This window comes from Electrophorus electricus, chromosome 22 (genome assembly GCF_041902795.1).
Source record: "Electrophorus electricus isolate QZ-2024a chromosome 22, ASM4190279v1, whole genome shotgun sequence".
NCBI lineage: Eukaryota > Metazoa > Chordata > Actinopteri > Gymnotiformes > Gymnotidae > Electrophorus > Electrophorus electricus.
Genome location: NC_137518.1, coordinates 516776 through 534266, shown reverse-complemented (window position 1 = coordinate 534266; position 17491 = coordinate 516776). Strand labels below are relative to the sequence as shown.

At 41.1% G+C, this 17491-nt stretch overlaps 3 protein-coding genes across 7 annotated transcripts in view; all 3 read right to left on the bottom strand.

Moving 5' to 3' along the window:
* Positions 1 to 828: 828 nt before the first annotated feature.
* Positions 829 to 2005, bottom strand: LOC145653113 (taste receptor type 1 member 3-like). The gene is made up of 3 exons (XM_081705782.1): positions 1586 to 2005; positions 1273 to 1476; positions 829 to 1064 (listed from the first exon to the last, which is right to left on the bottom strand). Exons 1-3 carry the CDS (start codon positions 2003 to 2005, stop codon positions 897 to 899), a joined length of 792 nt encoding a protein of 263 aa, XP_081561908.1. The 3' UTR covers positions 829 to 896.
* Positions 2006 to 2220: 215 nt separating this feature from the next.
* Positions 2221 to 3405, bottom strand: LOC113581993 (taste receptor type 1 member 3). Its single transcript, XM_027017506.3, has 3 exons — positions 3206 to 3405; positions 2805 to 3105; positions 2221 to 2598 (listed from the first exon to the last, which is right to left on the bottom strand). The coding sequence occupies exons 1-3, from the start codon at positions 3403 to 3405 to the stop codon at positions 2221 to 2223; spliced, it is 879 nt and encodes a 292-aa protein (XP_026873307.3).
* A 9608-nt stretch (positions 3406 to 13013) lies between these two features.
* LOC113582019 (nck-associated protein 5-like) overlaps positions 13014 to 17491 on the bottom strand; it is a 68041-nt gene continuing 63563 nt past the window's right edge. For all 5 annotated transcript variants that reach the window (XM_035520655.2, XM_035520657.2, XM_035520656.2 and 2 more), the window contains exon 13: positions 13014 to 16724. In XM_035520655.2, the coding sequence (XP_035376548.1) occupies positions 16470 to 16724 (255 nt within the window). In that variant the 3' untranslated portion in view covers positions 13014 to 16469. The remainder of the gene's footprint in view (positions 16725 to 17491) is intronic.

Here is a 17491-nt window from a genome sequence, read left to right as displayed (position 1 = left end):
CACCCACCCCTGGTAGACCGTATCTTACCTGTGATGGGCTGGTGTGGCTGCAGGTTCTAGCTACAACACACTCAGTTCCTCTTGTTTAATCACTTGTTTTCAGTTTTCAAATAACAGATGTGGTGTTTGGTCATGGCAGAAACCCACACCAGCCCTTGGCAGCTGAGACCTACTGCAACCTGCCTACCCCTGCCATACGACATTAGCTTTGTGATTGTTTGTTTTATGGTGAGGTCCTTCACCTGTAGTGAGACAGCCAGAATGGCGGACAGGGCCACAGTGGGGAAGAAGGCGTTCAGAGGTTGCTGTAAGCTGCACACCACATTGCCTGGTTCTCCCAGGAAGAGCACAACACTGGCGCACCCTCCCATCAGACTGGCCAGGCAGAGACCTGCGAGTTTTCCTCCTGCTGCCCGCACCAGCGGTGTCGACCTGTGCCTAAAAAACAGGACGCCGACCCACGCCTGGCAGCACAGTATCAGAACTCCGGCCAGAACCAGGCCTATGGCTTCGTAGGAGATCCAGGACAGATACGTGAAGGTGGGAAGGACACAGTAGGTGCTGCGCAGGGTGGACCACTGACCGTCTGGACACACAGTGCACTGGATGTCATCTGTTAAGGAAGGCAGATTGGTATGTTATGTAATTTTTAGAACATGAGTCATGTGGTTTTGACACATTTAAGACATTTTGATACAGTTTAGGCATCAACATGTGTGTTACTTGGACTGTGGCTAAAATCTATGGTTTTTGTTAGTATACAGATCTAAATACAGTGACTCTAGATGGATTCATTCAGTGTCTGAACTAAAAGTCCATGTAGCATGACTAGATTTTGTTGTGCTGGGGGTGTCTGGAGCAACATACCTGGACTGTGGTAAAATCTTAGATTGACCTTAAAGTACTGACAAATCGTAATATACATTAGTGTACAGACTGACACCTGTGTTGTTCTGGAAGGTTCCCTCTTGGCAGTCAATGCAGTCAAAGCAGCAGGAATGAAAGCCTTTGACTATGTGTACTTGTCCTGTTTGACACTCAGAAGAGCATGTAGACGTAGGGACCTGTTATAACAGTCATATTTCATCACAGTAATATTTCAGACTCTTGAGAATTACTTTCTGAACATAATATCACCAGAGAAGTGTACTGTATATTAATTACAACAACAAAGAATGACTATAGATCCCAGAAGGTAAAAATGATTCTTTATTCTAATAAAGAAAAAAAACCCCATATCTTAAAAAAAACCCTCAAAGCTTTTCTTAGTACCGTAAAATTTGCTGTGTGCCATTTTATGAGATCTTTGTTTATTGTGATGATCTGGTTGAAGTTCCCAATGTTTTGGAAGGTAATGGTGTGGTTTCCAAAGACCCAGACCAATATATCATAGCCAATGTCTGGGTTTCCCATTTGATCAAAGTCTAATTTTGTTCCGTTCAGATTCAGAGAAATATTTTGAAGCTTCTCCAGCAACTGTGCACAAGATTAAGAAGAGCCATGTTTAGTTACTGCCATTTCAAACTGCTACCCTTTAATGGTTTGTTGTAGGTGGATTCAATAAGTGTCTGAAAGTATATCCCACCTGCCATGGGTAGATTTTGTCACGTTTGGGGTGTCTGGAACAGCGGGTCTCATTACAGCCGAGTGTGTGGTGCAGTGCGTATGCCAAGGTGTAGATGGCAGCATAGACGCTGAACGCCGTGCGCTGAACCAGCACTGTGTCCACTATGCTTGCATTCTCAGGGGAGAGATCCCAGCAACCCAGGCAGGGGTTGTCTAGAGGAGAAATGTTGGGGTCTGTCTGCCGCTGGCTTTGCTGAAGCCTCTCTTCCTGCATCCTAGAGAAAAGCTCTCGGACATATGGGCTCAACAGACTGAGGGGTTGGGTGATGTCAGAGAAGGCCAGCACGGTGCCCACGCTGCCCATGCCAGGCAGCTGGTTGAGGTCACTGTAGAGGGCCCAACTTGTAGTGGCCACCCACACTGCAGTCAAATTCCGCATAATTACCTGTATAGGAAGAGAGATTCAGTGGCACTGTGTGGATACCTTCGCCCTTATCTTTCTTGTGTAGGAACCATTGAATCATCTTTAAATTATACTTGTCATCTATGTACGCATGTGAAAAGACACAGAATGTTTCAGTCTTTAGCAGTTACACAAAAGCTGTATTTCTGTATAGCCAGAGCATTGAACAATGTTTTACAAGAGAAAAAGTTTTACAAGAGATTTTCCCAAACCTCTCTGAAGAAGGCAGTGGTAACTTGATAGGTGGCAAACACCACCACCACCCCTACGTTGGCCTCCACAATGTGATCCAGGATATCTAATATTACTGGCACTGGGTTGTCATAGACTGGGATGAGCCCCTCGTACGCCACACATATGTTCCCATCGGCCGCCATGCTGGAGAGCTGCTGCTTGCCCTGTTTGCCATACCCATCATCACTGCCCACCACAGCCACCCAGTTCCAGCTGAACTCTTGCAACAGCTGCACCACAGCTTTGGCCTGCCAGTGGTCACTGGGCGTCGTGCGCATGAACGACGGGTACTGAATCTTATCACTGAGGTCTTCGCTAGTGGCACCATAGCTGACCTGGGAGGCAGGTGGGACGTAAGCCACAGTGTGTTTTAAAGAAAGAAAGAAAGAAAGAGAGAAAGAAAGACCGACCGACCGACCGCCAATCAAATAAAATAAAAGGAAATAAATTAATAAATAAAAAGCAGTATTTGTGCATTGTTTGCTGTGTTTTTAGGTTTTTAGATATTTTTTTTCCAGTATCTGATCCAGAATGGTCTTACCTGTGGCATCAGGAAGAATCCCAGCAGCTTGCCAGTGATGGTTGCCAGTTCCGAGCTGCAGGGGCCAATGACAGCCATGACACGGGTCGCGTACTCGGTGTAGTTACACTTCACCTCCACGTCCTCTGAGGCAGCAGCTGAAAGAAAACGCAGGGTGGGCTGTATGACCACACCTGGCTGGTTGCAGCAGTCGTAGTTCTCAAAGCCCACCGTGATCTCAGGAAGGAGTTCAGGAATGGCGTTGATCTCGTCTACAGTGAACTTCATCACTAACGCCAGCGCAAGGCCATACTGATTGATTCTTTCAGCAAAGAAAGCAGATAAACAAAAATCTGTTCTCAGAAGATCTAGAAAGGGTTTAGTATAAAAATGTGAAACAATAAATGTGAACGATAATCTACCTGTTGCAGTGAATATCACCTGGTTCCAGCTGCTCACTCAGGTTGCTGGTCAGCTCATTGATAGGGAACAGCCCCCCCAGTAATAAATCTCCTTGAGACTTAAAGAGACTTGTCGTGATGTTCTGAAACCATGCTGGATTCTCACCATGGCCAGACCTGAGCAAGCAGCACAGAGCCAACAGCATCCACTGGCCTGTCATTCTGCACCAAGGCCAGATAGCATTTGATTAGTAAAACATGTCATTCAAATTAAAGAAACAAAGTGAAAGGTTAGTCATGTCCTAGCACGATGGGCAAGCAACCTTACCTTTGTGGGGCTTTGACAGTCCTGCAGGTCTGACCCTGAAAGTCTGCAGACACTGATGATGTGATTCCTAATTCTGCTCTGCAGACTCACTGCCTTCCTTTATCCCCAGCTAGGGTTAGATATATATGTAAATCAGTGGTTTATCTCCAGCTGCCCCTCACACATGTATGAAAATGTCTTGGCTTTAGAATTTGATTTCTGCTCACACCAGATATTCCTTTATTGAGGCTGATTTACTAAGTTAGGGAGAAATATTACCTTTGAAATATCTCTAAATGGATCCTGAGGTAAGGATGATTGTGGTATAAGGCATATGTGGTAGTTTAACATCCGTGTTGATCTCAAATTGCAGACTACTTGACCTTAAACCTTAGCTTCATCTCACATTTGACCAAATAATGTGTTCATTTTATTCATATTCACTTCTTGACTTGAAGTATTAATACTGTAAATCTGTTACATAAGAGAGAAACGAAAATGTAATCTGCATGTCTCAGTTGGTCTGCTTCCGTTGTATTTGCTTGTGGGTTTGACTTGAAGATCTTTAGAGAACCATTTTGGTTCAAAGCATGATGATAGCAGGTGTATTCCTGTTTGTAAATGATACTTGAGAAAGATTACAAAAGATTACAAAACACTTCCTGTCACGTGTCATTGATCAGAAATGTCAGCAATGTTAGAGTAGATGCAATGCTAACAGCTGAGCATTGATACAGACATACTGCTGGGTATCTCAAGGTTGTTTGTCATATCTCAGTCACATACATCAATAATATAAAGTAAAAAAAAAACCTAACTTGTGGATTTTGCGTTTCATCGTAGTTATTTAGGACCGTGAAAGCTCTATTGTTCAGTACCTGTACAGAAGCCTCTTAAATGGCTTGTTAGTCAAAGGTGTGACAGGACTGTGGGGAATTTGCATGATTCAGGTTTAGTGCTACATTACATTGGATGTTTGCATGCACTTGGCTGTAGTTGCACTGAATTTCCTGCTTTACCACAAATTTCCAAGTGCTTTGCATAAATAAACAATAAGAAAGGCTTGTTCTGCTCTCTCCTCCAGATTTTATCAGGTGAAAAACCTGTAATAAAAATAATAAAGTACTTCAAAGATAATTTCCCTCAGTTTTATTCTAATGCTTTTGAGCAGATTACTGCAGAAAGGATTATGGCGACTGTTTGCTGTGGCTTTGCTCCGCTGCTGCTCTCCCACTGTCCTACAGGGGGCGACATTTCCTATATGTCCAGATATCTTCTCTCGTTTCTCAGCTAAAGCGAACGAACAAGGCTAGGTCCGAGTTACTTTTACAATTAACCAGGAACCACTGGCTGTAGAAACCGCCATCACTAAGTAAACAAGCAAAATCTTTATGGTTTCACACATTTCTGCCTTTCTTGAAGCAGCCAGGAAATACTCTTTTGCCCACCTTTTCTAGAGGAGGTCTGACAAGTACTCTGATGCAAAAGGAACCCAACAGAAGCTGTGCTGGGGAACCCTGGATCCCTTATACTCCAAGGCCTTCCAAGCTTCCTGTAGCTTTGCGACTCACTAAAGTTCATTCTATTGTCAGATCTCAAACGAGACATTTGACCTCAGAAACACATGAAACAATGCATAAAGTTGTTTCACCACTCATCACACTACAGACAAAACATCTCCAAACCTTTTGACAATGCAGTGACATCTTTTGAGTTCAGCTGGTGCACAGCTCCCAAAGTCCATATCGGTAAAAGGTTTTTGAGATTGGCAGATGGCGTACTTTTTTCTCAATTGTCCTATATGTAGGGTCATTTTAGAAGTAGCCTGAGCTGGAGATGTCATTATATTGTTTTTCCTGAGTTTATTTCTTTATTTGTGGAAACTGGCCAGGTAGTCAGTTTGTATTTATTGACATAATTTGCAGCCTAGAATGTATTTAAACCATCAAAAAAGTAATGAAATAGTAATTATGGGTTCATATTAATTGCAGGTATTTACAATACAGGCTAGAGCCAGACTCTGAGATAACCAGTAGGATTGGTTTTATTATTAAAGGAATAAACCAGAGCCAAAGTCAGATAACATGCAAAGGCCAGGATGCAAACAGAATATGTGGGGTAGTCACAAGTATATAGAACAGTCCAGACTCCCAAAACCAGAGCAAACTACCCAGACAGAGCTACCACTCAATCAGCATGAAACAACCATGGCAATACTTATAAAGAACAAGACTTACAAGCAGGTTGAAATAGACAGACTGTTAATAAGAAACAGGTGACAGCAATTCATAATCAGGAAAGGCGCTTCTGATGAGAGTGTGGTGATTGGTGGAACTGTGTGGCGCGACAGAGGAGCTGTTAGTGGGTGAATGCTGGGAAATGGAGTCTGGGCTAGGAAGTGTGACAGTGTGACACTATTGCACATGTTCACAGGTCTATAAATAGTCTACAGTGCATGATGTATTGTCTATTTTGGCTTTTTTTTTGCATTATAAGATGACCTCAAAAAAAAAAAAAAGTACAATGACGATTTCTTTGTCAATGATGATGACTGGATAATAAGACAGTTAACAGTTGTAAGAGTCATTCTTTTGAACTGTGCACTGAGTTGGGCCTAATTTTAGAGAAACCAAACTTGGCAGTACCTGTCTAATTACAGCTCTTAACCACTCTTGGTTACCTAGCAACCTGATGCTTCCAGATAGAAAGCTAAAGGTCAGGAGTATCCCAGTCTTTTACTTTCATCAGACACACTGGCTAGAGTAATTAAACTGAAGATGGTATATCAAATTTTCTTAAAAGGTGAATGAATTGGCCAACATCACATTTTTCAGCAAATGTCCCAAAGATTTGTTCAGCACTGTAAAATGGTACAAATGTAATGTAATGTACATCGTAAAAACATACAAGCATACATGTGGACAAATGCTCGGGACTGAAGAGATCCAGCAGAGACAGGTTTATTTTTACATGTTTAAATAGAGCGCGCAGCGCAGTATGACTTAACACACTCATTGGCGGGAATAAGCCATGGCCGAGCAGATCCAGGGTCAGTGTCGGTAGGCTGTGACGCTACTAGAGAGCTACAAGAACATCTGAGGAGCAGAGGTCAAAGCCTTGTTGGGACAGAATAGTCCTCACTCTCACCTCCATAGGAGGTGAGTTTGAGGGGGATGGGAGCAGAGCTGAAAGCAGTCTTAAGGAATGTTACAGAAGTCTTAAGAAATATGAAAGCAGTCTTAAGGAAAGTTACAGAAGTCTTAAGGAATGTGGGAGCAGTCAAGGAATGTTACAGTAGTCTTAAGGAATGTTACAACAGTCTTAATGAATATGAAGGCAGTCTTAAGGAATATGGTATCAGTCTTAAGGAATGTGGGAGCAGTCTTAAGGAATGTTACAGCAGTCTTAAGAAATATGAAAGCAGTCTTAAGGAATGTTACAGAAGTCTTAAGGAATGTGGGAGTAGTCAAGGAATGTTACAGTACAGTAGTCTTAAGGAATGTTACAGCAGTCTTAATGAATATGAAGGCAACCTTAAGGAATGTGAAAGCAGGCTTAAGGAATGTGAAAGCAGTCTTAAGGAATGTGAAAGCAGTCTTAGTCGCTGAACAGCTCCCTTGTGTCTGGATTCTTCCAGAGGTGGTGAGGGGTGACCAGCATATTGACGTCAGGGATGCATCTCCTGTAGGGAAATCAGGGATGTATCTCCTGTAGAAGTAGGTGAACCTCAGAAATCATTGCAGGTCCTTCACTGTGGGAGGTACAGACATATTCGTCCTGGCTGAGACCTTGTCTGGGTGCGTATGGCCAGGAGTAATCATGCACCCCAGGAATGAAACTGTAGTGTGATGAACTCCACACTCTGGGGTAGAAGTGGCGTGGACACAAACGAGCCTGGATGTTAGTAACATGTTTGATGGGTTCAGGTAAATACTGGGAGAAGATCAGGAGGTCATCGATGTAGATTGTTTGGAAGAAGGCCTGGAACATGGACAGACTGTTTGCTAGAGCAAAGAGCATAAAAAAAGGATTCATAGCTACGATTCATAGCGACGTGATACTGATGATACTTAACACGTTTTCTTAACACGTTGAAAGAAACTACAAATAATTTATATATAGGGATATACAAGCATAATTATACCATACAGAAATATAGTTACAATGTCAGAAGCATGGTTCACCTGCTTCAGAAAATCTGAAAATAAAATGATTGTATTCAGCGCTGAAGATATGCAGTTTTGGAATACATGCCAGTCATGTGGAAAGTGTTTAGTACTGATACAGTTTATTTGTATAGTATCTTTCATACACTGATTACAGATCAACATGCTTCCTAGCAAGATGGGAAAAAAAATAATTACAAAACATCCACATTTAAATAACAGTTTGTCGTTAAATACTGCTCACCGCTGGTGGAGTTTGCTATTATCAGATGCAGACCTTTTTTTATTTACCGCGGGAATTGACCTCCGTGTTTATAATCGCGCTGTACATTCCACCCAGCGCGAACACACGAGAGGCTCTCCAGAAGCTGTATGAAGCGATTAGTGAACTGCAGAACGTTCATCCAGACGGACTGTTTATCGTCGCCGGAGACTTCAACCACGCAAATCTCAAGTCAGTACTGCCTAAATTCCATCAACATGTGAATTTTTCAACGAGAGGAGCGAAAGCGCTGGATCGCGTTTACACAAACAGTTCCGGTGCGTACCGGGCGGAGCCCCGCCCCCACCTCGTATACTCTGAGCACATATCTGTAATGTTGATTCCTGCATATAGACCGATCGTCAGACGCTCGAAACCGCTTCTGAAGCAGGTGAGAACCTGGCTAGCAGGAGCCATCTCTGCTCTTCAGGACTGTTTTGAGCAGACGACTTGGATCACGTTCAAGGAGGCTGCTACTGACGGTGGCACTGTTAACCTGGAAGAGTATATATACAGCATCAGTGACTGGCTACATCAGCAAGTGCATTGATGATGTTACTGTCTCCAAGACCATCACCACATTCCTGGAGGAACATTGTCTCGTTTTTGTTGTGTACTTGTATATAGCTGAAATGACAATAAAACCACTTTGAACTTTGAACAGTTAACAAATAATATAATAAATAAGATAAAAATAATAAAAATAAATTGGAGTATTAAAATGATAAATATAAAATTACAGAATAGAAAAGTCATTTAATGCAGAAAGGTTAGAATTTCTGAAACAATCTGGATAAACAAGGAACCAACCAATATATAAATAAATAAAGGTATTGCCTACAACAATATGCAGGCATAGCTCTGTATATTAGACTTGTTTTGACTTGATGTTCACTGATAATTTAGTCAAATGATCGAAAAAAAAAAATGGATAGAAAAGGATAGTAAAAATAAATGTTTGGTTCCCCTAATATAATGCACTGCCTTTGCAGAAGTCACACAGTTATGTGGAGTTCTGTGATCTGTAGTGTCAAATGCAAAATTAAAGTAAGAGAACTGAAAAAAGTAGTGACCCGTGTTAAATCAATCTCCACCAGACTGTAATGGTGAAGGTTCCTTAAACGAAACATACGACATCCCTCAAATCGCTGTTTTCCTAACTGAGACTGCAGAGTTGAAGCTGGAACAGTAAATCTGAAGCATGATTAAAGTCTTTATTTCATCCACCTTGAATATTGTTAAATCCTATTCTCTATAATAAAAATATTTACAAACCTTTCCACAAATTACTGATAGGTGCACTCTGTTACTGTATTTAAGTCACAGGCTTTAGTGCGCCCACCAAAGTGCTTTTTCCATAATAATTACAGGAAACCTTCATAATGCATTTCAGTCATAAAGCATAGTTCAATCAAAACACTTTTATTCAGCACATCAGTTCTCTGACAACAAAAAAATCATGAAGTTGTAAATAAACCCAGAAACGGTGAATATTTGTTCACAGATAATGCTTAAAAAACATCAAATATTCACATTAAATTAATTTTAAAAAATAATTACTGGTCTGAATAGGTTAAATACTATTTTCTTTGAAACTGTAGTATTATCTGAACTGCTTTAAAAATGTTTACTTTAAGGGGAGAAATTCCATTCCAGTACCTGTCTTACATCAGCCTTTTTCTTTTAAAGGAAAGGCATTATTGAAGTATTTCAAGTCTCACACGTTTTGAAAGAGCACTTCCTTTAACACATCCATGGGTTATATTGACCGATCTTCTGTTAGGTAAGTGGTCCATTACCACTAATCACTCTAAGATAGTGCATCCTCACGCTCTGTAAATAGACTGAGTTGTCTTTCATTCATCATCCGCATCCTCCATGTGTTGCTCACAGCAAGATGGATAGTAAGGTTCCCATATTAACAACAAGGGCTAGGAGGTGTGTGTGGCTGACTAGGCTGAGTGTGTGGGCCTTGGAGATACGGGGAGGACGCGGCCCATTGCACAGGGGAGTGTTACAGCAGCTGATGCACACTGAGCCCACTCGGCCAGGTGAGCAGAAGCGCTGATAACCAGCTGCAGCTATCAGGCAGGTGGTGTACGACGCGCAGGCCTTGCGGTACGACACACCTGCACAGGGAAAAAATCCCATTTCAAATCACAATGCAGCTACACTGAAAGCAAATCACGAAGCTCTTGCATGTATTCCCAAGTTAAACCCTCTAAAGCTTTCTCTGAAACAGCACAATCGATGCCCATAACCAACTCTGAATTACTGACCACGTGGTACAAGGACAAACTGGACCAGATTCATAAAACCTTACGGTAACAGCACGTCGCAAAGTAAAAAGTCACCGTGGTGATAATTAGTGCACCAGTGTCAATTTACCACGGTGGTATACCTGCGCCCAAGGTAAAAGCTAATCAAAATGGACATGTAAATGAGGCCAGATGTATTAAAGACCCACACCAAGAGACAGATGACTGACTAACCCCAGTTGTGAGACCAGTGGTATGCTGAAAAACGTCAATTGCTTAAACATGTGATGCATTTGTAATTTTACCAAGACAGGAACTGCATGGTTGCACTGAGTTGATAAATTCAGTTCTTTTTCTAAATCATCGCAAAGCAACAAAATTGTGTCACTCAAGCAGCAATATACACTGGAAATCCACATTTTGAAACGAGGAGCAAGTCTGCACATTAAATTTAGCTCAATATGTTTTATGAATTTGGCCTATTTTCAAAACTAAAAATGTACATTTTGGAGCAATTTCTGATTTTTACTGATTGTTACTGGTCCAATTTCTGATTTTTACTGATTGTTACTGGTCCAATTTCTGATTTTAAAGACTAACTGACAGTAACTGTCAGAAACATCCCCACTGTCATTTGATATATTTTAAAAAATGCAGTAGAGATCTTTAGACAGATTCTGAGAAATAATATTCATGAGTGATTTATATTCTGACCTCAGTCATTCTGAGGGTTTTTAAATAAGTATCCGTAGTTAAGAGACTGACTGAGTTATTGTCATCTGAGAATGAGTGGAAATAATAATAAAAAGGAGTTACCGTGCGTCCCCACCATCACCTCCTTCTGACAGGCATCCTGGATATTAGCTGTGCAGTTGACAATGAACATTGCGGCTGAGCAGTCATTGTTGAGAAGAGTTTCCTCACAGTGATAGCACTGCATCTGTAAGGGCCAGACTAAACACACACACACACACACACACACACACACACACACACACACACACACACACACACACACACACACACACACACACACACACACACACACACACACACACAAACTGTGATGCAGAGAATAAAGCTCAAGTGCAGCTGTTCATTTCCATGGCACAACATGCCACATGTCCATACGAGCAGAGCACTTGGTCATGTTTCTGATGAGACATCAACCACATGAGAATCAACAATATCAGGGTGGATTTCTACTGGTTCTACAAACCTCATCAACTAGCCCTCACATTCCTGCTTAGCCAAGTACCAAATGATTCCTAATTCAGCAGGTTTTTTGTTTATTTCTTTAATGTTCAGCAAGGCTGTTTTGCACATTGATATAGTTAGAAGTGTAAACAATGTGCAAAAACACCGTACTTGATGTCTCATGTGCCATATAATAAATAGACTTTAGAAAGTGTTGAAACTACATTTTCTGTTTAACTGTTAACTTTCTGTAATGAATCCAATTATATGGAGAGCTTGATACATACTGTATGGGCCTTAGTTATATTGTTGATTAAGAAATTAAAGGTCAGTAAAGGCTAGTGTGTTAAATTACCAACATCTGAGATACATTGAAATTCAGAAACAGACGTTGTCCACAAGAGGGAGCCACTTCCACAAAAAACATGTCTAAGCCTCAACATGTTAACCAATAATATTGACTTTACTCTTTACATCCCTTTGCCTTTTACACCGGTTAGTCAGGTAACACATTCACACACCGTATACTAACTTCTTAGTGGCTGCTATAAACGGGAAAATCGGAATTTCTGAAATATACATTAAAATTTATGTGAGCCATATAAATCCTAATGGTAATTACTGTTATTCCAGACGAAGGTGCAGCGGACCCAGACTGACTGTAGCTACAGCATAAGTTCACTGCAGAACGTGTCTGTTTCCCGCTGTGGTGTCAGGGTCAGTCTTACTCCTTTACTTCAGTCTCAGATTTTACTCCTATATACCTCAGGCAGGGGGCCTGTTGTCTTGAAAAACGATATCAGAATCGGGTTTATTGGACAAATAGGCTGATACCATTAATTTGGTTCTGTATATTTAATTAGAATCTGTCAGAAAACCTGGACTATATGAACTTTTCTCGGTACAGTAATATTTGCATTTTCAGTTGTGACCCACTTGTGTACATGAGACAAGTATGTGAAGTTCCGAGACATAAATCCATAATCCCGTCATGCTTCGTCGGGAGCAATGCCAAAAGTAGGGACAAATATCTGGCGTTTCCTGCGGAGTGCAACCACCATGCGCAACGAAAACCAAAAACACAGAAAGCACTTGAAAGACGGTTTCTTTATAACGAGTTCAAGTGAATGGAGAATCTAATCACATCTAGGCCGGTTTGTACAGGCTGTATTTTGAAGTTTGCGAAGTTTGTTATGTTTATTTTGCTATCATTTAAACACAAGGAAAGTGACGTCCATCACCTTAACCCTAAGCCAATGTTCCATTAAAGCTGCTTTACCTGAGCCAAAGACGCATCCACCCAGAGAAGCGAGGAGGAGGAACGCTTGCATGGTCCTTGACCTCCATCAACAGCGTGTTGGTCGCGTGCCTGAGAGGAGCGAGGCGCGAGAGGGTACTGTCCCAGACCGCGAGCTTCGCGCGGAGTGGAGCGGCGCGAACGTTTCTTCGCGTACGCGCTTTTGGTGCGGGGTGGAGTCTCGCCAGTAAGGTTGGTGCGTTTCTAACAGGTTTAGGCATCAGATCATAGCATACTCTGCTATACCTGCGGGTCTGCTTATATTTCTGCGAGTATGTGAGTGTGTGCGAGCGCAAGACCATTATTGATCACACACATAATGGTGGCCATTAACAGAACGTCTTCAAAAAGAAAACTGGACAGAAGGATTTATTACTTGTTTTCCCTTCAAACATAAATTAAAATATCCATCACTGAATTACTTGATAAGGTACATTTCTATGGCTTCATTTGAGTTCTGGTGGAAATGCTATATACACAGCACCTTGAAGTATTATTTACAGGGCAAATTAAATGTACCTGGTCGAAATCCTCCACAAAGCGACAGAAAAATGACCAACCACAAACAGTTTAAAATAATGGAACTCAGTACCACCCCCACCCCCCCACACACAAATAGGTGCATTATGTTTTATGACTAGATCCTTGTAATTCATGTTAGGTTTCAGGCAAAATATGTAGGAATGATAACTGAAGTCATAAGTACACCATGCGTGGAATGAGAGATAAAAGGTTTCTCAGCATCCAGATAAAGTGCACTAATTAAGGTAATTGATATTATTTTGTCTTTAAATGAACATTTTGTGAAATACAGTTAAACCATGTGTGCCAACAGCTGTTTGGAGAAGAGCTATTGACACAAGTCAACACACAGTGCAAAACCTCCGGTATTTATTTAACTCTTGCAGTGTCCTTGCCTGCCTAGCTGGACTTGAATGAACACAGAAGGTCTTCGTTTAGCTGGACATTTCGCTCTATTGGCGGTAGCTCCTTTTCCACAGGACCCTGGACTCAAGCACTTTTTAAGGGAACATGGCACTTGTGGAAAGAGAACTGCAAAGAAGCTCGATGAGGATGTCTGCCTTGGGGCTTTTTTTTTTAATCACAACAAGAAAAAACCCACAAAGGCTGATATAAGTTAGGAAGGCTATAGATAAACAAATAAGAAGAACATGTGCTTGGACCTGTAGGTAAAAACCCCAGCGAGTAATAAACGCTTCCATTTCTATTGAACCAGACCTGAAACCAAGAGGTCGGACAAGGCATGAACTTTGTGTATATGGACCTCGTATATACTGGGAATCTCATTCCATTAACACTGGGTTTGTAATGGTTAGTGACTAAGGGAGAGTCTACTGGAAGACTTTTCATTGTCTTTTACTCCAAAGTTCTGTAAAGGAGGTGGATACTCTATTTCCTGTTGTGTTATGAAATATCTCCCATGTCTGTGTAAAACCAATATGTGGTACAAGATTCCATGTGAATGAGCCCAAGCAGTTGAGAAAAAACTGAAACCTCCAGGAAGTGGTATCTTACTTTCCTGTGGTTTTACCTACTCATAGCAATCTCCTTAACAGTAGAAGTGTGACTTTAGCTTCTGAATGAGTTTAGCTTATGTCCAGTTCAGCCCAGCTCAGAGGCTCTGTAGCTTTAGCCTTCATTTAGGGAGAAATCAACTTTGTGCTCTAATTACACTGTACAACAAACATGTTATTCATTCATACAAGTTGAGTACTGCTTAGCAGTGCTCTAGGTGTTGAATTCATATTGAAATGAATTCAACAAGATTAATATCTCAGTAAATCCATTAAATACAGGTAATCCTGAAAACGAATGACGTGGAAAAAACGACGTAACTTGATGATCCACCATAAGAATGACAGGATCCCAATCACTGTTTAAACCAACACCAGTTATTGTCAGTGGTCAGTTACTAGCTAACTAATAAATTGTGGCATTTGGTATATAGTGTGTCACAGTTTTAATTTGCCCTAATCAGTCACAGTGTAAATTCTGAACAATATTGATGACCTATGACAATTTCACACTTATTAGCGTCGGCGTTATGACAGTCATAAAATACTACCTGCAAGTGTTTATATATTTCTGTGTGAATACCTCTGCAGTGTTTCTTGTGCTTGGGTGTTTGTACATCAGATATGAAAACATCACTGCTGCCATTAAGGAGGCAGACTGTGCCGTTTTCAACACTAATGCAATCCTGATACTTTCTGGGGAATTGGAAGAGTTTCTTTTATGTGATTCTGAGACAGCAGAGTAAGATTAAAGCTACAAAACTAATCAAACAGCTCATAACAACATTTTAACAATTTTTTTTTCAGGGTGGGCAGGACCGGTTTTCTAGAGGCAGCTTCTATCTAAATGCATTTTAAAATTTGGATTAGTCATCATTGCATTTTAGTTTCTTAAAGCCTGAGATTTAGTGTTATGCTTAAACATATAATTGTACATACCTCAGAGGTAATACAGAAGATGAGCTTTTCTGAGGAGGTTAAAGACCCTCTCTCTAGCCTGTAATCTTCCTCTTCAACCACAAATATTTAGCTTTGTTCTTCCCTCTCTAGAAAGTCTTCCTGTAGTCTTATACTCCCAAAATCTCATCTTCCTGTTTAGCCTTCCATAGAAATGTTTGCGCTGTACTGTTATCGATAGCTACAGGCTTTTCTAGAAGCTTCTGTGTGGATACAAAAACAGCACTCGGCCAGTTTCTAGAAGAGTTCTTTTCACCAAACTGATTTGTAACTGGTCTAGAACTAAAAGAAAAAGATGAAAGAAAATGAAAAACGAAAGTTTCATAAAAGGTGTCATATCCTATTGACATTTTCCCCTTTCACAATGTGCCTCAATTTCCACTTAATAAAAAAAAAAATATAGCGCCAACATGTGGGGAATAAAAGTGTGTTTCCAATACTAGTTTGATGAGATTAATAGTTATGAGATTACTGCCTTATTTTCTCAATGAGTTTTCTCAATGAGTGAAATTGTACCAAATCCAGAAGGTACTGCAGACCTCAACTGGTCCTTTGGAGACAACCTTAGACAGAAAATGGTGGCAATGACAAAAATGATATCTCTGTCTACACAATTTTCAAATATATCTATTAACGAATCTGCAAGTTTAATTAGGATGGAGATTTGAAACAGTTTGGCAAACTAAATGAACAAGGATGTCTTCACAACAACCACAAGTGTGATGTAAAAGAAGACAGGAGGGTTACCAGCAGATCACACAAACATATGTGGGAGAATGACTTGTCATGAGGGGTGTGTGTGCGCGTGTGTGTGTTGGTCATTGAACATTGGTAATCCTGAGGAACCAATGAAAGGGGGTCCTTTCATTAGAAAATTCAGTTTCATTAAGACCAGGAGCAATGAATAAACTCACGAGAGGTATTCAGGGATTAAGGTTTTAAGGTAAATAATGATGGAATCTCTTTCCTAGAGGACATATCATCCAGATTTGTTAAACATACTGCTAATTGAGGACCAAGAATCTAGGCAGCTTCTCTCTTCTCAGAATGTAATACTACCTCTGTGCACTTAAATTATATTTTTCTGTTCTATATGTTCTGCTTCAAACCATGTTTGAGTTCATAGTCCCAAAGTACAAAAAAAACCTCACATCATACTATCACATCACATCAGCAGGTTAACAGGGTGTGATTTTGGCACACTGGTCAAGGATCATTTCCTGCATTTGAATATTCAACGTTTACAAACGAAAGAGAAACCTTTCAAATCAGCAGTGTGCTGGTTGAAGTTGGTGAGGCTTTTTCCTCATCCCTGGCTCCCACAGGAAGAGAGACTGTCGTAGAGAGAGTCACTCAGAGACTCTGGGGTCTCTAAGGCTTGGGAACGACTTGGGGACAGAACTTCATCGGGGCGCTCCTTCACCAGCTCCAGGTCACCTGTCCTGGGCGTGTCTGGGCCACCGTGAGACCGGGCCTTGCCTCGTCGGCTGACACCTGTCTGGGGTGGGAGGGGAAGGCTTCTGGGGTCAGCCTCAAGGGGACCCTGGGGGAGACGTTTGCTCTAAATAGCAGAAAAACACAGGACAGTGGAAAATAGTGTGGATAATTCCATAAAGAACAGTACAACATCTGAACATAAACAACTGGTCTTCTTGTTGTTGGGTTTTGTTTGTCATTAATTAATGGATTAAATGATTGACTGATAAATTAATTTAACATCTATTTTAATGCATTTGTTATGGTACTGAATCAGAAGAACAGCATAAACATTAATGGTCAATTCCTGCAAACACCTGTAGACTCTGTGCTCCTGGATGCAAACGAGCACCTCTGCCTTCTATCATTATATTAAAACGCGTCTTTCCCCCATAAAAACATGCCATTGCTAACGAAAAAATCCTGGCTTTTCTATTCAAAGGCAGGGTATTTATAGAAAGCTTAAAAGCTGTCACATTGTGTTCTGAAAGGAGGGGAGGTTGAAAATTTTCACCTCGTGTGCAAGTAAGAGAGTCCATTTGCTTGGTACTATCTGATGCTATAGATGATCCATCAGGTATATCTACCCTCTTTCTAACAGTTTCCATGGCAACCACTGACCAGCTCAAGAAGCAGCGTCAAACAGCACAGGTTAATCATGAGTATTTAGGCTTAGGTGGCTCACAGCAGTGCATTTTATGTCTTTATCTTTCTCTCCCTCTCTCTCTCTCTGAAGGGATGTTTCAGAGAAGACGAAGTGAAGTCAGAGAGGCAGTTTTCAGCACATGGTTAACTGGGCTTTCTCTCACAGATGGATATGTGGAGCAGAGTCTAGATTTTTCACAAATGTGT